Raw genomic sequence first — 23,273 nt, 5'->3', positions numbered from 1 at the left:
CACCTTTGAAGAACTAGCGGGAAACCGTGGGTTCTGTGCCCACGCGAACTGCTACATACGGTCTATGAGGGCAACAGAAAGAACCAATAGCTCCCGCCTCAGAACATCAGAAAAGGCGGGAAATCGCTCAGCCTGAGCGGCCCGGAGCGCGTGGGCCCCGGGCGGCTGGCAGTTCAACGGCTAAATAACCGTCGCTGTGTGGGCTTGCCAGGCTCCCAGGACCTGAATCTCGCGAGATTTCCCTAATCGCTAGGAACAATTCTTTCCCGGATTCTGTATTTCCTTGGAAGTTCTTTAGGCTTCTGCTATTGTCAAAGAATGCTAAGGAAACTGTCAGGCTCTGTGACAGACTGAAGCTGAGAGTGAAAAATCCATTTCTGCCCTCCAAGAGGTCACAATCTTAGGAAGGAAACAGTGGGGCAAACAATTACAATGTCCTATAATCATTTAGGGTAATTCCTATGATAAGGACGTAGGCAAAGTGGCTCTTGGGTGGCTTGGGGAGTCAGGAGAAGCCCCACAGATGTGGTATGGTTCTGTTACTGTTTCACATAAGAATGAGTGAATGGAGAGTTGGCTAGGCGGGCCGGTGGCTCACGCCTGTAATCCCAACACTTTGGGAGGCCAAGGCGAGAGGACTGCTTGAGCCCAGGAAGGAGTTCAAGACCAGTCTGGGCAACGTAGTGAGACCCTGCCTCTCCTAAAATAGCCGGGTGTGGTGGTGCGCACCTGTGTCCTCAGCTACTTAAAAGGCTGAGGCGGGAAGATCACTTGAGTCTTGGAGACAGAGGCTGCAGTGAGCTAATAATCCTGCCACTGGCTCCAGCCTGGGCAACAGAGCCAGATTCTGTCTCAAAGAGAGAGAGAGAGGAGACAGAGGAGAGAAAGGAGGCAGAGGGAGGAAACGGAGGAGAGTAGGGAAAGGGGAGAGAGGGGAGAGAGGGGAGAGAGGGGAGAGTGGGGGAAGGGGGAGAGGGAGAGGGAGAGGGAATGGGGAAACAGTATTGCTGGTTGACGGAAGGCGAGCAAAGGCATTGGAGTTGTGAGAGAGATTATTACAACTAAGTCCAAGAAGCGTTCTGTGTGAGGATTAAGTGGGGAAAATGGCAAGAGATGACACTAGAGATTTCAAGAGCAAGTATTAGCCGAGCGCGGTGGCTCACTCCTGTAATCCCAGCACTTTGGGAGGCCAAGAAGGGCGGATCACTTGAGGTCAAGAGTTTGAGACTAGCCTGGCCAACATGACGAAACCCTGTCTCCAGTAAACACAAAATTAGCCAGGCACGTGGCACACGCCTGTAGTCCCTGTGACTCGGGAGGCTGAGGCAGGAGAATCGCCTGAACCCCCGGGGAGGCAGACGTCGCAGTGAGCCGAGATTGCCCCATTGCATTCCAGCCTGGGCCACAGAGTGAGACTCCGTCTCAAAGAAAAAAAAAAAAAAAAGAGAAAGAGAAAGCAAGTATTATAGAAAGGCCTTGGAAAAGTGTCTGGATTTTTGACTTTGTGGACGGAGATCCTGAAGAATTTTGAGCAGAAAGGATTACACGATCGAGTTCAGAAGAAAACTTGTAGTATGAAGAATGGTTTAGGCTTAAGAGACCAGAGTAGCGAGACAGTTTTAATAGCCTGGGTGAGACATGAGGACTTGAGTTATGACACGGACAGTGGAGTGAAGAGGAGGTGTCAAATGTAAAAGATATTTAAGAAGTAAAATTAGTAGAATTTTATAACTTTTTAGTAGTAAGAAGTGAAAGAAAGGGAGCAGTCTAAGATGACTACCTGGTTTCAGGCTTGAGTAACTAGCTATTATCATCATCCTAGTGCTAAGTTACTTAATTTTGAGCAATAAAATAATGAGCTCCATTTTGAATATACCATTGACTTTGTTTTCCAACTTTCTCTGTGCATCATAATATAATTGATGCTTTTTCTAAGGACTTTAGCAATATTTTTAATAGCTCATTTTGTATAATCAGAAACAATCATTCCCGATAAAATAAAATTTTTGAGCAGTAAAGGATGATCCAGTTTAACTCCTTCATTTTACTATTTAGGGAAACTGAGTCTAGATACTCTGAAAAAGATAACATACTCCCTCAGAGAGATGATACTAAGAATATACACAAAGTACCACCAGAGGCAATAATTGATCTAATTAAAAATTTTCATTCAATTGAGGCTATAAATCTAATATCCCAATATTTTTAAAAGTTTTACAACAGTGAAAATTTCAACTACGGTCACTTTTTTCTTTATTGAAAACCAAAATGCTACTCCTAGTGTTATATTAAATTTACCATATTTTATTTACTTAAAATCAGTCTTCCAAAGCAATAGTGCCACCATAGAATTTCTCACTTCCATGTATTTCACACGAAATTTAATTTAACATATTAACATCCTGTCCATATAAGGACTTAAAAATTTGTAGAAAGATTTCTGGTTTTAAGAACTTCATTTTTTTCCACAAAAGATGTTGGCAAAAATGTTAAAATATTCTGTGCCAGAATGAGAAGTAAATTATGTTTAATTTCCTAATATATGTTAAAATATTTTAATAATCTGTATTTTAATTTTTCATTATTCTTGCCATCACAAAATTCCTACTTTGTTTTTATAAAGCATCTCTTTTTTTAAGGCATTAAGAAATGATAAGATTTGAATGGTTTTGCTCGTCTTTAATAATTCACAAAATGCTGTAACTGGAATAGGTTTTAAATGTTACCTCCTTATTCCATCAGTCTGGCTTTAGTTAATGAAGGTCACAAACTCTCTTTATTCTGTTGTTGTTGTTGTCGCTGTTGTTGTTGAGATGGAGTTTCGCTCTTGTCGCCCAGGCTGGAGAGCAATGGCGTGATCTTGGCTCATTGCAATCTCCACCTCCCGGATTCAAGCTATTCTCTTGCCTCAGCCCCTGGAGTAGCTGGGATTACAGGCGCGCATCACCATGCCTGGCTAATTTTTGTATTTTGTTTTGTATTTTTAGTAGCGACGGGGTTTCGCCATGTTGGTCAAGCTGGTCTTGAACTCCTGACCTCAGGTGATCCACTTGCCTCAGCCTCCCAAAGTGTTTGGATTACAGGTGTGAGCCACCACGCCCGGCCAAACTCTCTTTATTTCAATTACAACTGTTTGCACTAGCTAGCCTTTCTTATATCCATAAATTTATATATTTTCATTCAATGTTTTACTGAATGAAAAAAGTGAAGCTTCTTCAGGTAATAACTCTGTGGCTCCTTTTGAAGGAAACATGAGGAAACAACTTTTGCTTCTTTTGAGTCCAATCATAAAAAGAATCCTAGATATCCCTCAGTGATAGTTCTATATTCCACAAAATTTTCATAAAATTTTGATGAGCATTGATGATGTCCATTTTACGGTCATATATTGGTAACACAGCAATACCGTTCATGTTGTCCAAATCAGTCATCCTATATGATAAAGTCATCCTATATGATAAAGTCATTCTATATGGTAAACAATTCAGATTTAGGAAGTTTAAAACAAACTACAACATTCTAAAATTTCAGCAAGAATACAAATTTCACTTCTCAGAGAGTAAAGTAGCCAATTTGGGGTCCTTGGTTTTCCAAGTGCTAAGTATTTCTGAATGGTTATAGTTCAGAGTTCTCAGTTCAGTATGCTTCCATATGAGATGAGCAAAATGCTGTGGGTCTTCTGGATGATACATTTTTGAATACTTATACAATATTTGTAAAACTGGTTCTTGTAAATTTTCCATTTATTGCTTATTTTTAAGGCATGGACGATCTGAAAAATATCATCATATTTATCTTAATGTATATTGGAAAGTAGCAAAAGATAAATAATCTTTTAAAACAATGCAGCTTTTAAATAACAAAAAACAAATATTTACTGAGCCCTTAATATATGCTAAATATTATGCTAAGTGACTTGCCTCTATGTATTATTTTATGTAGTAGTCACAATACTGTATGAGGTGAGTTCTATTATTATCACCATTTTCCAGATGAGCTTCTTGAAACCTAGAAAATTAAGTAATTTCCACTAAGTTACATAGGAAGGAAGGGTCAGTAAGTAGTTATAAGAATATAAAAGCAGCCGGGCCAGGAGCAGTAGCTCACACCTGTAATCCTAGCACTTTGGGAGGCCGAGGCTGGTGGATCACCTGAGGTCAGGAGTTTGAGACCAGCCTGCCCAACATGGTAAAACCCCATCTCTACTAAAAATATGAAAAATTAGCCACGTGTGGTGGTGGACGCCTGTAATCCCAGCTACTCAGGAGCCTGAGGCAGGAGAATCACTTGAACACAGGAGGCAGAGGTTGCAGTGAGCCAAGATTGCGCCACTGCACTCCAGCCTGGGTAACAAGATCGAAACTCCGACTCAAAAAAAAAAAAAAAAAAGAATATAAAAGCAGCCAAGGGCATACTTGAAACTTAAAAAAATTCAGTAATTTTCCCAAGATCAACAGTAAATAAAAGGCAAAGTTGTTCAAGCATCCAGCTGTAAAATATAAGAGCCAATCAATAATTTATTAATGTTTAGGCAGCATTCATTCATCCATCCAGTCACTGTGCTAGCGATACAGCGGTGAACATAACAGACAAAATTTTCTCCCCTCACTGAGTTTATATTCTGGGTCTGAGAGGAGTTGGGGAGGAAAGAGACATATACACATTTTTTAAAGTAATAACGTAATATAGCAGAGTGGTCTGTTATAGAGGAAAAAAAACAGGGAGGAGGATAAGAATTTAGGGTAAGGGGTGGTAACTAATTTTTCAAAGGCAAATCAGAGATAAAATGGCATTTAGCGGAAATCTAAGATGGTGAATAAGGGAGTCATGTGACTATCTGGGGAAAGAGGTTTCCAGGCAGAAGACTTATCAAGTACACTAGAACCTGTACCAGGAGCCTGCTTGAAATTTTCTAGGAATATCTGAGTCAAAAGCAGCATGGCTGGAATGGAATAAGCAAAAGGAATAGTAATAGGCAATGATGAAAAGAACTTTGGCTTTAATCTGTGTAAAATAGGAAGCCATTTAAGGGTTATGAGCTGAGGGGTATCGCATGATCTGACTTACATTTTCAAAGAATTACTCTGGCTCCTGTATAGAGAATAGACTGTAGAGAGGCAAGGGCAGAAACAGAAAAAGCCAGTTAGGAGAGTAGTTTAAATTAGGATGGTAAGGATAGAAATAGTAAGTTCTGGTTAAGTTCCGGATATATTTTGAGAGCAGAGCCAGTGGGATTTGTTGTATATTTGATATGGGTATAAGAGAAAGAAAGAAGTTAAGGATGACAAAAAATTGTAGCTTATACAACTTCAAGGATGGAAAATACCATTTAGCAGAGATGGAGAACAAATATAGAAGGATGGAGGGAGAGGCAACTAGGAATTCACTTTCAAGCGTGTTAAATTTGATATGCCTACTAGATATCCAAGTTAAAATCTTGAATAGGCTATTTAATGGGGTTTGGGAGAGCACTCCAGGTTGGTATATATAATAAATTTAGGAGTGGTCAGCATATACATGGCCTTTAAAGCCATGAGATAGGATGAAATTGCAAAGAAAGTGAGTACAGAAAAAAGAGAACTGAGCCCTGGAATATTCTTGTCATTTGTCTCTGTGGGAGATGAAGAGGAATTAACAAAATAAACTGAAAGTGCAACCACTAAGGAGAAAAATCAAGAGTGTGTGGGGTCTTGGAAATCAAGAAAAAAACATGCATGTCAAGAAGGAAGAAGTGATCAACTGAAGCCAAGTGATGAAAGTGTTCTAAGAGAGGGGACATGATCTGTCAAATGTAGCTCATGGGTCAAGTAAGCTGAAGACTAGGAATTGACCACCGGAATCAGCAATGCCAAGATCCCAAAGATATTGACTAGTTATGGTGATGTGGAGAGGAGAGGACATAATCTTACTGTAGAGGGTTTAGGAGTCAACAAAAGGAATGGAGAAGGGAGTATACACAACCCTGTAAAGAAATTTTTTTCTGTAAAGTGGAACAGAGAAATAAGAGTAGGTGAAAGTGGATATGAGGTCAAGAAAGCATTTTTTTAAGTTGCAAAAAATTATAGCATGTATATAAGCTTAAAGGAATGCTCCTGTAGAGAAGGAAATTGTGATAAAACAAAATTGGTACATTTGGCTGTAATTAATAATTTAGTAACCACAAACCTCATCATTTCATTGCCAAATGTAATACAGATTTTTACCACTGAATGGTTTTTACCTGAAAAAAAGTTTTTACCTGAAAAAACAATTGTTGCTGCAAGCAGAGCATATTCAGTATTAGTTACATCAAGTTTGCTCATTCTTTTGTAGAAGTAAAACAGTGTGTAATAAATTCTTCAGTAACACCCAAAAAACTGATACGAAAATGTATTTTCATCCAAACATAGGGTAGAATCAAACATATGGAAATTATCATTGTATCTCAAAGCAGTATAAGAAAGTTAAACATTATATACAAATTTTTGCATCCAATATAATATTTCATATTGAGTCATATTACCAATTAGAGTAGTAGAAGGACATTCTTCATTGCAAAATTTTTCCATAGAACAAATAAGACTTCTATCACCACTCCTATTGTGACAATTTGGTGTATAATCTGAATGATTTAATATTCTCACAGAACCTAGTAAAAAGGAAAAATATAAAGCCTGATTTTTTTTCTAATCTGTAAACTCAATCTTTCAGAATCCAGCATAGTTGTTAGATCAGAAATACTCCCAGCAAATGATAGATTTATAATTTTTATTACTGAAACAAGAAGTTAAATTAATAGTTTTTAGTTTATAGAAAGATTGTATAGGAGACCCTCCAAAAATGTGTTTTCCATGATGCTATATAATAAAAAATAGCTTTTTATAAAACTATTGCTTTTTATGAAGAGCTATTATTAAGTAATTTTGCCTATAGTAACTGGCAAAATTAAAATAAAATAGCTCAATGTTATACAATTTGTTGCTAAATTTAACAGTAACTATTAACATTAAAGTTAGAAAAAAATCCATTTTTACTTTCAGAGGCTGATTGTTTCTGACTGTAAAGTTGGGCCCCATGGAGAAATATCACTTCAGTTTTTGATCCCTTCTGTAGTGCAGTTTGATCCTCATTGGCCAAATTTTCAAATCCTTTAAAGAGAAGATCACATAATTGTTTGAAATCGATAATCAAAAGATAATTTTCAGATGTAGTATTTTAACATTTTAAATTATTCATATAATAGTATGAATCCTAAATGCTCCCTTAGAATAATCATAATATGTTATTTCAAATTTGAAATAAATTCTTGATTCCACATGGTAATATTTTGGGGCACTTTTATCAGAACTGAATAATATTTTTCCTATGGCAAGAGCAAATTAAACATAGTTGATTTAGCCTTGAAGAATTTATGTTTACGATGAGATATCTGTACATGTAAATAGATAGCTAAGTTTTGGCCAACAGCGGTTTGATTTTTCAGTATTGTACAGGGAATTTTCTTTGTTACATGCATTATAGAAAAAAAAAGTCATTTTCCAAAAATAAGCAATTAACTTTTTGATTGTCTTAACTCTCAAGTCTTTGAAGTCATTTGAATAATTTCACTTTTTTATTTTTAATTCTTATGGGTATATTGTAGGTATATATATTTATGGGGTACATAAGATATTTCGATACAGGTATACAACGTTTAATAATCACATCAGGGAAAATGGGTATCCATCACCTCAAGCATTTATCATTTCTTTGTGTTACAAATATTCCAGTTATAGTTTTGTGGGGGTTTTTGCTGTTGTTGTTTAGAGACAAAGTTCTCACTCTGTCGCCCTAGAGTGCAGTGGTGTGATCACAGCTCACTGCAACCTGGAACTCCTGGGCTCAAGCAATCCTCTAGCCTCAGCCTTCTGAGTAGCTGGGACCACAGGCACATACCACCAGTCCTGAGATTTTTTTAATTTTTTGATGAAATAGGGTCTTGCTGTGTTGACCAGACTTGTCTCAAACTCCTGGGCTCAAGTAATTCTCCTGCCTGGGCCCTCCCAAAATGCTGGAATTACAGGTGTGAGCCACTGCACTAGCCTCTTTTAGTTACTTTTAAATGTACAATAAATTATTGTTGACTGTAATCAACATGTTGTGATATCAAATACTAGATCTTATTAATTCTAACTATATTTTTGTACCCATTAACCATCCTTACTCCTCTCACCACACTACTCTTCCTAGCCTCTTTTATCTGAATTCTACTCTCTGAGCAGTATTTTTTAATATTTAGATTTTCACCCATCTGATTAAAGCAGACAAAATAAACACGTTTTTGCATTGAGAGGCAGCTTTGTGAGCCCAGGAGTTTAAGATCAGCTTGGGCAAAATGGTGAAACCGTCTGTCTACAAAAAATACAAAAATTAGCCGAGCATGGTGTGCATGCCTATAGTCCCAGCTACTCAGCAGGCTGAGGTGGGAGGATCACGTGAGCCCGAGAAGTTAAGGCTGCAGTGAGCCGTGGTCATGCCACTGCACTCCAGCCTGGGTAACAGAGTAAGACCCCGTCTCAAAAAAAAAAAAAAAAGAAAAAGAAAAAAGAAACAAAACGTTGGTGAAAAAATAGAGGGTTTTTTTCCTTTTCCTAAAATATCCACTTCCCTTAAAACAGGAAACTTTTTATAAAATTAACTTAAGTATTAAATTAATTTTTCCCAAAGGTAATTACCTGGGAGCCCCTTGGTAAAATTCATTAGCCCACGTATGTGTAGGACTGCTGTCTCTGAGAGTTGCAAAAAGCTCAGTTCAGGATTTGCATGTTCCTGCAGCTAACCCATAAAAAAGCAATAAGATTAATGAATTTTATTTTTTCAAGTATCTTTTGAAATTTTAAACTGTTATGCTTGTGCCTTTGTTTCCTAACATGATTATACATTATTTCTTTCAGTAATGAACACATACAAATTTGTTTCTTCTAAAGGAATGGTATATTTTTGATGAGCAGCCACAATGTTATTAATGAGCTGATGTTCCTCTTCAGTTAGTTCCATGCTTTCCTGAATCTATAAGAAAATATAGGAGGAAAATTATAAATATAGAATTCATAATTATTAAACAAAACACCATAATTAAAGAAACAAATTTTATAAGAAAAGCCTTGCCATTTTTCCAGGTCTAGTGGTGGATGATAGAAAACTGTTGTCTACTCCTTCCTCTTCCACTTTGATGTTAGAGTAAAAATGATTCTTCTCCTTAAAGTTCTTTTGAAGTCTCTTTAATTTACATTGGATTTCTGTGAGCAAACCTGTGTTATTACAAAATTCATATAAAATGTTTCTGGTATGACAGATAACATGATAGGATTAAAATTCTCTTATATTGTACATGTATATATACATATATCATCATAGACTTGTCTTTTTACAAAGAATCCTTCTTTTGGGCAAGTATGTACATAGCAATTACATTTACTACATTACTTTCTCCTTTTCATTCCACAACTATCTTGCCTACTTAAAAGTACACAGTGATCCTAGACATAAATTATACATTAATTTTGCATCTCCAAATTATAAATTTAGACTGTTTAATATTAGAACAATTTTCACATGAATTATATTTTGGAAACAACATAAAATATCAACTCATAAAGCAGTTGAACTACCTTAGCTACAGGCTTTTACCTTTGATTTTTACATCATACGGTCAAGAGAGTATCTTGTGATGTTCAAAATCAGCTCAGTCAATTTTTTTCTTATAATCAAGACAAGGCAGTGGACACTCTTTATAAAGTGAACAATTTTTATTTTTGACTTGCCACCTTTACACATCTTTGAATCTTCAACTAGAACTTCTACCTGAAGAGCAACAGTTGTTGTAAACAACTACTAAAACTAACCAAATACTAATCTTTATCATTTATTATGTTGGTCATTTTTTCATAAGTGTTTAAAACATACCAATCACATAAAAAGTATATCAGGAGCTGAGGTAGAAAAAAAACAAAAGCCTTAGCCTTTTTCTAAATTATTTCATTATTTTGTTGGGAAACAAGAATATATCAAAATATGAAGCCATTTAAGGAATATCAAATATTAAAATAATTAGAACTGAATACACAAATGCAAAAATTATATAAAGAAAAGGAGTCATTAGAATCAGAGGGAATTAATTGTGGGGAGGCTTACTAAAGAGGTATATTCGAAAGAGGTTTTAGTTATGAGAAAGAAGAGTACCCTAAAGGAAAAGGGAATGGCAGAGAAGTGAAGATAAGTCATGAAAGGGTGAAAAATAAATTCATAAAGTCTTACACAGGCACAAGAGGAAATGGTGGTAAAGAATTTCAACTCCGGAAAGATTTCAAATTAACAAGAATTAACTGTTTGGAAAGAGAAATTATAGACTCCTTTAAAGAAAGGAGCCATGCAGGAGTTTGAGAACAGCCGGGGCAACATGGCGAAACCCCATCTCTGCAAAAAATATAAAAATTAGCCAGACGTGGTGTATGTGTCTGTAGTCCCAGCTACTCGGGAGGCTGAGGTGGGAGGATCACCCGAACCCAGGAGGTCGGGTCTTCAGTGAGCTGTAATCACACCACTGCACTCCACAGACTGAGCAACAGAGTCTGTTTCAAAAAAAAAGGAAAAAGAGTCCTTTCAAAAAAAAGGAAAAAGAAAAAGAAAAAAAATAAGGAGCCATGTCAAAATGGAGTCCATGATATATGGGAAAAGGGCATGTTTTTAGTTACATCCAAAGCAAGAAATGAGACTCACAGCTTGGTGCCTGTATGTAATATTGACGACAACTTAAAGGAAAGAAGTCAACCTTTTTGGACAGCACAAAATAAAATCGTCATCTAAATGGGTGAAAAAATTCTTTAAAGGCAAGTGTTCTTAATGCATTTATATCTCTTCAACTGAAAAACATTAGTTTCTATAGAATTGAACTATAGTCTGATATTGAAGGAATAGCAGATAATAAGGGAAATGTCATTAGAAGTCAGAAGGCTTCATGATGATTTTCAAAAAGAGGCAGAAAGATAAATTTCATACAAACTACATCTGAACAATTTGTTTATGGAAACTCGAAAGGAAAAGCAATAATCAGTGAAACCCAGTATAAATTAACAGAACAACTAATCATGTCAGCTTAATTTCAATTCTGTCTTGGACAGGATTCTTAGAATGGAAGATCAAGGAAATACTTTAGACAAAGTATATATGGAATTTAACATGTCATTTCACAAGTCCTCTTAATATATGCTTAGAGCCAGGATGGAGATGTAGGTTGGATTCAAGATTGTTGGTGTAAAGTAATAACTACTTGAGGAACCATATTCAAAGAAAGTTGATAAATAGATGAATGCCAGTCTATAAGAATATCTTTAATGGTAAGTCATAAGGTTTCATATTTCATCTAGTTCTAGACAATATTTTAAACCACATTATAGATCAAATTGTCAATGTTATCTTAAAGAAATAACCCAAACATTATATGACAAAAAAAATTTTTAAAGCTCTTCAGACTGAATATTATGCTGAAATGTAACAAAGGAAAAGTTTACTGAGGATAGATATTAAGACCTGCACATGATGTCAGTCCCTGACTTTTCCAATGCTCTTTAGCAGGAAGTGCTAGTATCTTTAACTTGCAGGGTCGGCTTTGCAATGTTTTTGAACCAATCTTGAATAACATGAAGGGGGACACAGTCACACACATTGTATTTCTGACTGTAGCACCACATAATGTTTAACATAACCAATACTGGAGTTGGTCAGCATGCCTGGATTTGAATGTTGGCTCTACCACCTAGTTAGCTATGTGACTCTATGACTTGCTTTCCTCATCCATAAAATGGAATGATAAAATGCGTATTTCATTGTGGTTATAGTGAGAATTAAGTAAGACATGTGGAAAATGGTCGGTTCTATTTTTTGTTTTTATTAGCTTTCTGTTCAGCTCCCCAGTGAGAGTGAAACCTTCTCTTGAGCCCTAACCTATTTTTCTAGTGGCCTATAAACATTCTTAGATCTCACCAGCTCCCCTGAAAGTAGAAGACTTGGTCTCCTATGTCTGCAACCTTTGGCTAGGATCTTAATTCACCAATAATCTGGAACCATGACATTACAACTCATCTGACTTCAAATAACTTCTACTACCTGGGATATCCTACGGTAATCGTACCTCAGAGTGTGGTTAGGGCACACTCTTGCTAATAAATCAAATTTGTCCTTGGCATACAACTTTTGAACTTTGTAGACTGAACTGGGTAATAACAGTAAATTAATAGCAGTACATGTACAAGCAAAAGGAGATAGTCTGTCAACTCTTACTTAGCTCAATATGAGATAATAATTTCAGGGTCCAGCCTTACTAGCAGCCAATAAGATTGAGCTGAGATTAAAACAGAGAAAAAGGGATCTACAGTGCAGCCACCTTTAAAAGCCAATGTGTTCTTAAACTATATTAATATACCTAACCCATAGTACCTAGAAAGACTGAATTCCACTCTGCTTTGCACATGTTTGATTACCATGTTTGGTAGGGGACATGATACTTTAAAATGAGAGAAAGGAATTCATGAGGAACAAGATAGCTATATTCAGATACTTAAAGTATCATCATATGGCAAGGGAATTAGGACTCCAAAGGAAAGAAAGTAATGTCGTACAGGCTCTGTTTGCACAGGCTTCTATAATTACTTACGAAAGTGAAAAAAAAAAGTATATTAGTTCAATTTAATGGTGAGTGTAGTATGAATATCTATGGTAATGGTGGCAGGATCATAAAAACAAAGTCATGCATTACTTTAGGGCAAACTTGGGGCAACCCTCAAATCACTAGGTCTTGACAATTTCAAATTTTACCTGAGTCCCATGCTCATATAAAATAGCGAAAGCTAAAGGAAGCTTCCCATCCTTCTATGTTCTGGAAAATGGCTTCCTGCAAAGAACTAACTTTCCCAATCTGACTTAGGTAAGACTCATGGATGCCCCTTTGTTTACCTATGACAAAGCCAGACACAGACCATGCAAATTCACATTCTCTGCTTCCTGAATGATTATCTTAACTGTTTTATCCTCACTGATCAATCAAAACAAAATACGTATCAATAAAACTTCGGCTAACCTTCATTTCTTGCTCCAGGCCCTGAAACTTTGATCCACCCTAAGCCTGAGCCAGCAAACATAGCTTTCTGAGACTAGGCTAGACTCAGAGTAAAACATTCTCTGATACATTATCTGATCGTATCACCTTTTTATCCTACTCTGTAATCAGTTCTTTCTAGCTTTATTTATTCCTTTCTATAAAACTCTTTTTTGCCTAACTCTTGAATTGCTTGTGTTTTTTAACTACAGCATTCTTCCTATTGCAGTAGTCCCCGTTGCCCTATTGCAAAAGTCCCTTCCCCACTTGCAGTGCGCCTTTCAAATAAAATATCTCCATTGTTCTGTGTTTTATTTGACACGTATAGATTTAAGCAGACCTAAGTCTAGAGAGATATGCACATTGTTCTGTGAACACACCTCTCAGATAAATAGGCACCAAATGCTTGAGAAGCAAGTGTACTAGCTTGGTGTACTCCATAGGAATCACAAAGTTTTAATGATATGCCGATTACTTTACTGGGACTTCTGTATTCTATGAAGATAGGAATGTACTGTGTATTTAATACTTTTGGTTCATCTTTTTCCAGTTCCATCATTTCAGTTGTATGCTTATGGAATGAAACCAAGCCACATAAAAATCCAGGGCTTTCCTGATGAAAACTCCTTTTACCTAGAATATGGGGTCGGACAGCCAGGAATTCAAATGTAGAAGGATAAACGAGAGAGAGAGAGAGGCATAGAAAGATGCAGTGGGAGACTGGAAAGCATATAAATAACATTTGAATAATGTTTATATTCATATTCCATGACAGCAACACTCATATAGGTTCTCTTTTTTCAATTTTGGAATAATTCCTTCAAGTTTAGAGGAAAGGAGGACTGATTTCATTTATGGATTGTCCTGGGAGAAAATAAGTTCCCTTTCACATAGGTTTTCATGTATAGGTTAAAAGACAACTTACCAGGGATCGCTAGGAACTGAATTGTATCCTTCAAAATTCATATATTGAAGCCCTAATCCCCAATGTGATGGAATTTGGAGATGGAGCCTTTGGGAAGTAATTATGTTTAGATAAGGTCATGAGGGGTGGAGCTCTGGTGATGGGATTTGTGCCCTTCTAAGAAAAGACACTGGTGAGCTTGCTCTTTCTTTTCTCCACTGTGTAAGGACACACAGAGACGGCAGACATCGGCAAGCTAGGAAGGGAGCCCTCATCGGAACCAAACTGTGCTGGCACCCTGATCTCAGACTTCTGCCTCCAGAATTGTAAGACAATAAATTTCTTTTTAAACCACCCAGTTTATGGTATTTCTTATGGCAACTCAAGCTAACTAAAACAGGGCTAAAGTAAAGGATTCAGGCTAGTTGGACAGGATAACCTTAAGATCTATAACATATCTGAAATTTTAAGTAATATGAATCCTTTTGATGAAGAACTTTGACAAGAGAGATTGGGTTTTATAATAATCAGTATGAAATAAAAGGAATATTGCATGGGCATTTATTGAACAAGAGTACAGCTTAATAAAAAAATGAAGATTATTATGACAGCTAAAGATAGATTGACCAAAAAGAGAGAAGGAAGAAATGGCCAGGAAACTAATATAATAGCATAAATGCAAAATAATAAGAGTTTGAACAAGGCTAGATTAGACATGAAAAGAAAACATTAATAGTACTCTTTAAAGAAAAATTAGCTGGGCATGATGGGATGCCTGTAATCCCAGCACTTTGGAAGGCTGAGGTGGGAAGATCACTGAGCCCAGGAGTTTGAAACCAGTTTGGGCAATAAAGCAAGATCTCATCTCTACACAAGAATTTTATTTTAATTAGCCATATATGGTGGCATGTGCCTGTGGTCCCAGCTACTCGAGAAGCTAAGGCCGGAGGTGGAAGCTGCAGTGAGCTGTGATTGCACCATTGCACTCACAGCCTGGGTAACAGAGCAAGCCCTGTCTAAAAAAAAAAAAAAAAAAAAAAAAAAAAAAAAAAAAAAGAGGGAGGGAGGGAAAGAAGAAAAAAATTAATTAAAAAATTAAGCCACAAGGAATAGGAGAAATTGAGGAAATTATGTCAAAATTGTAGTACTACTGTAAGGATTAAATAACATCATATAATCTAAGCAAAAAACACAGTGAACATAGAAGGGATTCAAAAAGATTACATACTCTTCTGCCTATAGAGTTGAGTTTTAACACTTGTGTGTTAATTACCAGCAGATGCTACATAACTAGGTATCTTGTAAGCTTTTGGAAACTACTGACTTAAAATTGTCCTCTTTCTAGATGCAATACATGACTTTAGGTTAAGTAACATGAAAATACAAGGATTTTCAATTAAGAAGAAAATGTGATTATTTCCAAAATTAGAGCAAGATAGTATGGAGCAGGGTCTATGGAAATAATTACTTACATTCGTAACTGGCCATCCAAATTGAGTAGTTTGCTAGAGAAATAGCTTAAATCCAAACAAATAAGTAGACATTCAAAATTAAGTTCTCAGTAAGGTAAAAAAAAATCAAAATCCGCCTCAGAAAAAAGCAAAACACATGGCACTTACATTCTGCCAACATTCCTACTGCCTTACACTTTTTCAGTCTGCACTCTTGACATTTTCTACGCATGTACATGTCCATTTCACAGTGACTACCATTCCTGCAACTATATACCGCATTTTGTTGATGCTACATTGAAAAGAACCCAATAAAAAAGTTTTAAAATTTTTTACCATAGGTATTTCTAGTTAATTATTTTTATTAATATATGCCTTCATATTAATCACGTTAACTAAATTATTTCAATAAAATGTTTTTTCTCTCAATAAGATCGTTTGAGATACATTTATCTGGATAGTTGTCTTAATCCTCTCCTGATTCATGTATTCTATTCCAAGGTTATTCCTTTCAGTAATCACATCTGGAAATTAAACTCAATAGCTCTATTACATTAAGTCAACTCTCTATTTTACTGTGGTTATATCAGCTAAAAGCATTTTTAAAACTATGTTTTACAGAATATCAAGATTTAAAGAAGCATCTCTCAAGACTTCCTTTAAAGAATAGGTGGTCATGTAAAATAAAACTATAAAGAAAATCTTTTTTCTTCTCTCACATTTCCACTCAACCCACAAAGGAAGAAGTATTCTTCCAAACTTACTTCCCTACGTATGTCTCTTTTTTAGCACTTTCCCAGATGAGAAAGTGTTGCTAGTTTATTTGGACTGAGATATTGAGGGGGCCATGTTTGGCAGGGGGAGGGGGAGGTCTACATTCTCTCTTTCACTTTCTAAATCCATGCATAGTAGTTCCTCTTCATATTTCCTCCTTCAATTCCTGTTCTTATGCAAAAATCCCTGCTATCTTTTTCTTCCATTCCAAGCAGTGAAGTCAATAAACTTAGTCAATATCCCTCTTAAAGTCCAGCCATTTCGTCTTTTTCCATAGACACTTGAGAGTGGGAGTTTCATGATTTAGATTCAACAAAAAGAGTAAAAAGTTCAGCTTTGGTTTCCAGAACTATGTCTCATTTGTCAATCTAGTTTTAATAGCAAGGCCCTGCATTTCAAGAGTAAGTAAACATGTGCCCAGCTATTCTATTCACAAAGCTGTTACTTCATTTCCCATAGTCTTCATTTAGCTATTCTTTGTAAGGGGTGAATTGTAAGATTCTAACAGTGAAACTTCACTCTGAACCTCTACAAGACATGTTTTCCCACTATATTGACCTAATCATTCACAAGTTCTGTCCCCAAACTGCATTTTTTAATAAAAGCCATGCAGCGGTATTTCAAAACCTCAAATTTTATCAAGGACTGTTTCACTCTTGGAAAATGCAATGGTCTTCACTTTCAGACCTTTAATTTGTTTTTGCAAAGCGTTAAAAAATATAGAATCTTATAAGTCATTCAATTCAAATTTCCTCCAAATGCATGAATTATAGCAACCACATAAAAAGATGTGATAGTAAACATTCAGATCTTTTAAAACATCATTTTCTCTTCCAACAGGAGACTGATCTAGGAATATGGAAACCTTCTACTCTATAAATATCAAATTATACAATTAAATGTAAGAGTCCTCATGAAAAATGAAAAAAACACTACATATAAATTTTACATTCATTCCATTTTCATGTCTTTGATCCCACAGACTGATCCATTTAATCACAGCATGGCTTTCCCTGGTTTTAACTCTCATACTTTAAAAAGTAAGAGTATTCTCACATGCCTAAAATTTTGTACTAAGATTTCAATTTTATTTTAATCTTATCCTTACCTTTGCAACCTTCACAGGTAAGTGCATTATAATGATACGGTGATGGTGATGCTTTATCACCACAAACTACACAGAATTCTTCCTGTCCCTTATTTCTCGAGGAAGAATAGGTTGGTCTGGACCTTTTTATTCCAGGGTATCCATCTTCAGCATCATGAGCAACCACATAAGTGGGTTTATTTAATTCACGAGAACTAAATCCACACTGTCCACCATCACTGTCCTGTGGATCCAATCTATAAGTGTTGAAATGACTTTATAAAGATTCAGACTGTAAAGCTGGAGGAAACTGAGCAATAGAATACTGGCAATAAGGTGATTTTTTAAAATGAGTGTCATGCAGCTGATAACTAATTTGTTCTGGTAAAATATCTAGTTTCTAAAACATGAAAAAGAACAAATGGTAAAAAGTCAAAATTTCCTAATTGTTTTCAAATTTCAAAGTGTTTAATCTCAACAAGCAAAGTTAGTTCAACATATCCACTACATCCCAGAAGCTTTCTGTCCAGCATGTTGGACAGACAGTAATCAACTGATACATGATAAATGCTACAATCCCAGAGGTATGCAGAGGTTGCTCAGGAGCTATAAGAAAGGGTAATCATTGCTCATAGCTTACATACCAATCCATTCTCCCTCAAGTGAAAAATAATATGTCCTAGAGTTTGGAACAGAAGAAGGTTTTCCCCACCTTCTGCATTTCCCTTGTGGATACAATTAGTTTCAGTGTATTCTGGTCAAGAACAATATGAATTAATTATTTCACTACCTCGCAAAAAAAATCAAACTAAAATACACTTTTACCAGTTATCTGCTTATTTCAAACAAAAGAAAAATTTTGTCTGAACTCTTCATTTGCTATATCTCAATGCCCTTCATTGCCATTTGTAGCCAGATTTAAATTACTAGTTTCTTTTTAATTTTGTTGTTTATCTGAGTAAATTTACCTAATTCACAGGGTCACTGTAAGAATGAAATGAAATATAGTCATGCACTGCATAAAGACATTTGGGTAAATAATGGACCACACATACAACAGTGGTCCAATAACATTATAAAGGGGCTGAAAAATTCCTGTCACCTAGTGATGTCATAACCATCCTCACATGTTTGTGGTGCTGCTGGTGTAAACAAACCTACTGTGCTGCCAGTCATGTAAAAGTATAGCAGATACGATTATGTACAGTACATAATACCTGATAATGATAATAAACAACCATGTTACTGGTTTATGTATTTACTATCCTATAGTTTTTATCATTATTTTAGTGTGTGCTCCTATTTATTAAAAAAAAAAAAAAAAAAAAAAAAAGGTTAACTGTAAAACAACCTCAGGCAGGTCCTTCAAGAGGTATTCCAGGGAAGGCATTGTTATCATAGGAGATGAGAGCTCCATGTGTATTATTGCCCTTGAAGACCTGCCAGAGGGACAACGATACGGAGATGGAAGATGACTGATGATTCTGACCCAGTGTAAATCTAGGTTAATGCATGTGTTTGTGTCTTGTCCTTAATAAAAAAGTTTTAAAGGTTTTAAAAAATTTTAATAGAAAAAAGTTAAGAATAGGAAAAGGATATAAGGAAAATATTTTCATACAGCTGTACAATGTGTTGGTGTTTTAAGAAAAGTATTATTGCCAAAGAGTCAAAAAGCTAAAAAAATTAAGTTAATAAAGTAAAAAAGTTACAGTAAGCTAGAATTAGTTTATTATTGAAGAAGGAAAATAATTTTTTATAACTTTAGGGTAGCCTAAGTATACAGTATTTATAAGTTCTACAGTAATGTACAGTGATGTCCTAGGCCTTCACATTCACTCACCATTCATTCACTGATTCACTCAGAACAACTTCCAGTCCTGCAAGCTCTATTCATAAGTACCCTATACAAGTGTATCATTTGTTATCCTTTGTACCGTATTTTTACTGAACCTTTTCTATGTTTAGAATAATCTACCAAATACTTACCATTGTGTTACAATTGCCTACAGTATTAAGTACAGTAATATACTATACAGGTTTTAGCCCAGGAGCAACAGGTTAGGCCATAGAGCCCAGGTATGTAGTAAGCTATACTCTCTAGGTTTGTGTAAGTACATTCCATGATATTCACACAATGATGAAATTGCCTAACAATGCATTTCTCAGAACGTATGTAAGCAGCACCTGTTATTAAGTGACACATGACTATACGTAATTAAAAGCATGTATATACTATAAAATGATACATAATGTATATCATTATTATCAGAAGCTCCCAAACACCAACTTACTTCCTGCTTTCAGGAGAATTACTAAATTTAAAATTTCAAAATTGGCTGTAGAAGGATCCAGGAATACTTAATTGTTCAATGTCTTTAATATGTGTGCTTCCCCTGGTGCTGAATCATTAGATGATTAGACTTATTCTTATCCTCAAAATTCTGCCACCAAGATTGGTAAACATCATAATTTTAATTAATTTACATAAATCATTTACAATCTTACAGTATCCAAAGCAATGCTAAATGTTGAATGAATACCAAATGACAGCCTTATATAAGAAAAAAGGTTAACAGTAAAACAATGTAGCTTTCTTTTTTTTTTTTTTTTTTTTTTTGAGACGGAGTCTCGCTCTGTCGCCCAGGCTGGAGTGCAGTGGCGCGATCTCGGCTCACTGCAAGCTCCGCCTCCCGGGTTCACGCCATTCTCCTGCCTCAGCCTCCCGAGTAGCTGGGACTACAGGCGCCCGCTACCACGCCCGGCTAATTTTTTGTATTTTTAGTAGAGACGGGGTTTCACCGTGTTAGCCAGGATGGTCTCGATCTCCTGACCTCGTGATCCGCCCGCCTCGGCCTCCCAAAGTGCTGGGATTACAGGCGTGAGCCACCGCGCCCGGCCCAATGTAGCTTTCTTTAAAAAAAAAAAAAGAAGAAGAAGAAGAGGACCTTTCTTGGATGACTGTGAAAAAAGACTGTCTTTTTTTCACTACAGTAGAAAACTGGCTGATGTTCTGTTGGCATGGAAATCAGAGTTCAAACTATAAAAGAAAGCTGCATTTAAGATTAAATTTATATTATAATCTTAGTCTTTTTGCAAAAAAATTCCTGTTTCTCTTGCATTCTGTTTTCTTTCTCTTTACCTTTTATAAGAATCTTATGTTAAGATTAAAATGTCAAGCATGTGAAAAGCTATTGCGAACTGCATTTACTAAATTGCATGAAAACCAGTTTGAGCCAACCCATAAAAATAACTTCAAATTTGCATGTTAATTCTCTTTTTTAAAACTGAACACAGTTTTAGACTATTGTGCTTTTCCTTCCTTACCTTTCATTCTGGCTTACAATGTTTTAGTATTATTGATTTTTGAAGCTAATTATTTTCTTTCATAGAGAATAATTTACAGTCTTTTGTTCATTTGTTAATTTATTTTTTAAATCTCTGTAATTAACCATAATTCTCACAAAAAAAGTCTTATTAACAATTTTTTACTGTAGTTTTTTGTCACATATCATAGCAATGCACTGACTGGTTCAGCAAGACAATACCTATCACATGCAGTGACATAAGTATTTGCCATTCTCTGGTCCAGTTCTCACTGCTTCATTCCTTTCAGTCAATGCTGGGCTTTTCAGAGTAAAACATGAAGGAAACAAAATTTCTGGAGACTATTTGAAAGTGTGGTTATCAGATCAGTATGGTTTGATGAAAGTACAATGCTATTTTTTAAACTAAGGATTTAGCAGAATTTATACAAGACATTCATATTTACACTTTAATTGGGAAAATGTTGATTTTTTCATCTCTAAACACCAATTTATTTAATTCAGTTACAGTAGATAGTCAGGCGGTATGAGCAGGGCAGGAGAAGCTATTGATCAGCAGCTTTCCAATAAGATCTCAGGAGTTAGGTGAGTGGGTTCAAGCATGCGCAATTAAGAGGCAAAATCGCAGAGTTTAACTGGTATATGACCTTCTAGGGACATTCAACTGGTAAGGAAAGAACACCTCAAGTGAGCATTCATACAACTGTAGTAAACACACTGCATGTGCTCCCCTCCCAACTGCTAGCAGGCCACTACACATGCAAACAGCCCACCCCAAGGGATCAATCAGGGGAGAAGGGATACAAGAACCCAGAAGGATGCCAATGTATAAGACCCCATGTCAAAGGTCAAACAGCATCTCTCAAGTTGCCTGCTTGGCCCTCTTCTAAGTGTACTTTACTTCTTTTCATTCCTGCTCTAAAGATTTTTAATGAACTTTCACTCCTGCTCTAAAACTTGCCTCAGACTCTCCTCCACCCTATGTCCTTCAGCTGAATTCCTTCTTCTGAGGAGGCAAGAACCGAGGTTGCTGCAGACCCATGCAAATTCACCGCCACTGGTATACTTTGGTGCTGTGTGACTCGGATATGATCTGTTGCTGACACATTTGGTGCCACGTGACTTGGATACATTCCCCAGTGGTAAGACACCTCTATGCCTTGCCTTCTTCATCTGGGGGCATTTAACCCCCATACACTGTTTTCTTCTCCCCTTTCCCTCTCCTGCTTACAAATTAACACCCAGAATTGTACCTCTCAGCCACAGTGGTCTGCTCCCCGTGCTGATCTCTCAGTTCACCCTGGCTTATAGGGGTGGGAAGGAACTTGGGGTCCACGCCAAGTAGAACTGAGGCACTAATGGCCCTTCTGGACAGGAAACTCTCAAGAATGAGAGGGCTAAAGCCTAAAACCGGGCAATGTCTGGGGTTTCTTCTGCCTTTTCAACTAAAGTCAGCTCTTTCCAAGAACCCATACTGCCTATTCTCCTATTTTCTCTGTGTGTTTTCAGAAATGACCTTACACACCCACCAGACCATCCACCACAGGGGCAAGTTTGCCTCTTTTGCTTTCACTTTGCATGCCACATGGCTTCTTAAACACACACTCCCTGTTATTTGTGTTCCGCAGCTCTTACTGTGTTTATGTGGCAGCAAAGACGCAGGCTCCCTTATAGATATCCCCTGAGATTTATACTTGTTTTTACCCTACTAGCTTGCATGACCTCCAAACCTTCCCCTGTCTGCTAGCAACATTGCTGGGACATACAGTAATTGGAACCCCTGCTCTGACAGCTCCTTATGACTTACTGAAACAGCCAAGTTTAAGGGGGTCTCCGGAATTCCAACTGGCCTGTGCACTGGGAGGAGTGCGCACTGGGGTGGAGCCACAGAATTTCACACCATTTGCAGTGGGGAGGAGCCTGGCCCCACCTCTACCTGGGTGAAACCCAGGGTTCAGTCTGTGAGGTGGGAAGCACACTAGCAGGGACTCTGGCTTTGCGGAGAGTCCCTGTTTCCCCTTTTTCTTTTTTGTCCAAAAAACTCCATTAGTCTCAACCTTCAAATTGTCTGCAAGCCTAATTTTTCATGGCCGTGTGACAAGGACCCAGCTCTTAGCTGAACTAAGGAGAGAGTCCTACAACATCTTTGGCACCCAACATGGGGCTTGAGAAGTGGTGAAGCAGATGCAAACCAAAAAAAAGACTTTTTCCCTCTTGTTTCTAAGCCTTTTCATCCTCGGACTTCTGAGGGTAGGGGAAACTGTGACCCCACCCCCATCACTTCTGGGGGTTGAGAAGGTCAGCTTCGGTCTCCATGGTCTTTTCCTTCCTCTTTTGGGATGGACAGGCCAGCAGCTGCTTTCTCCTCCCCTCACCTTCCCCTCCCTGCCAGGGCTGAAACGCATGGCCCAAGGGCCCTGAACGACCAGCTAGCTGGCATTCCCTGCCACTCACTGCTAGAGACTTTCCCCTTCCTTGGCCAAGGGGTTCAACTCCATTGGACAGTAATTAAGCTTCTCTCCCCAGTGGAGGAACCACTTGCATAAGAATAAGAGGTTGTTCCCCCCAGGCATCCTTTTCCCTACGCCATCAGCAGTTAAAAGTTTTTTTCCTTTTAGAAGGT

The 23,273-nt window shown here is 37.0% G+C and overlaps 2 protein-coding genes across 18 annotated transcripts in view; both read right to left on the bottom strand.

Annotated features, from left to right (window-relative positions):
- SYCP1 (synaptonemal complex protein 1) overlaps nt 1–1,314 on the bottom strand; it is a 141,752-nt gene extending 140,438 nt beyond the window's left edge. For 4 of the 17 annotated variants that reach the window (XR_008548576.2, XR_008548577.2, XM_054686019.2 and 1 more), the window contains exon 1: nt 4–707. The gene's annotated coding sequence lies outside the window, so the exon portion shown is untranslated. Of the gene's footprint in view, nt 1–3; nt 708–729 lie in introns of those variants that run through there. The other 13 variants (XR_010152646.1, XR_001708621.4, XM_054686033.2 and 10 more) reach the window with 8 other exon arrangements.
- A 5,699-nt stretch (nt 1,315–7,013) lies between these two features.
- Nucleotides 7,014–21,783, bottom strand: LOC134809775 (bile acid receptor-like). The gene is made up of 6 exons (XM_063808546.1): nt 21,629–21,783; nt 17,349–17,584; nt 9,127–9,269; nt 8,927–9,027; nt 8,694–8,793; nt 7,014–7,127 (listed from the first exon to the last, which is right to left on the bottom strand). Exons 1-5 carry the CDS (start codon nt 21,781–21,783, stop codon nt 8,766–8,768), a joined length of 663 nt encoding a protein of 220 aa, XP_063664616.1. The 3' UTR covers nt 7,014–7,127; nt 8,694–8,765.
- Between the last annotated feature and the right edge of the window lie 1,490 nt (nt 21,784–23,273).

This window comes from Pan troglodytes, chromosome 1 (genome assembly GCF_028858775.2).
Source record: "Pan troglodytes isolate AG18354 chromosome 1, NHGRI_mPanTro3-v2.0_pri, whole genome shotgun sequence".
In the NCBI taxonomy this organism is placed as follows: domain Eukaryota; kingdom Metazoa; phylum Chordata; class Mammalia; order Primates; family Hominidae; genus Pan; species Pan troglodytes.
This window is presented reverse-complemented; position numbering and strand designations above follow the sequence as displayed.

Excerpts from the sequence above, each read along its gene's own strand:
- LOC134809775 (XM_063808546.1), bottom strand. The coding sequence starts at position 21,783 with ATGTATCCAAGTCACGTGGCACCAAATGTGTCAGCAACAGATCATATC. Across the intron at positions 17,585-21,628 it reads ATTCAGCTGAAGGACATAGG|ATTGGATCCACAGGACAGTG; the intron begins GTGGAGGAGAGT and ends CAACACTTATAG. Across the intron at positions 9,028-9,126 it reads CCACTAGACCTGGAAAAATG|ATTCAGGAAAGCATGGAACT; the intron begins GCAAGGCTTTTC and ends ATTTTCTTATAG.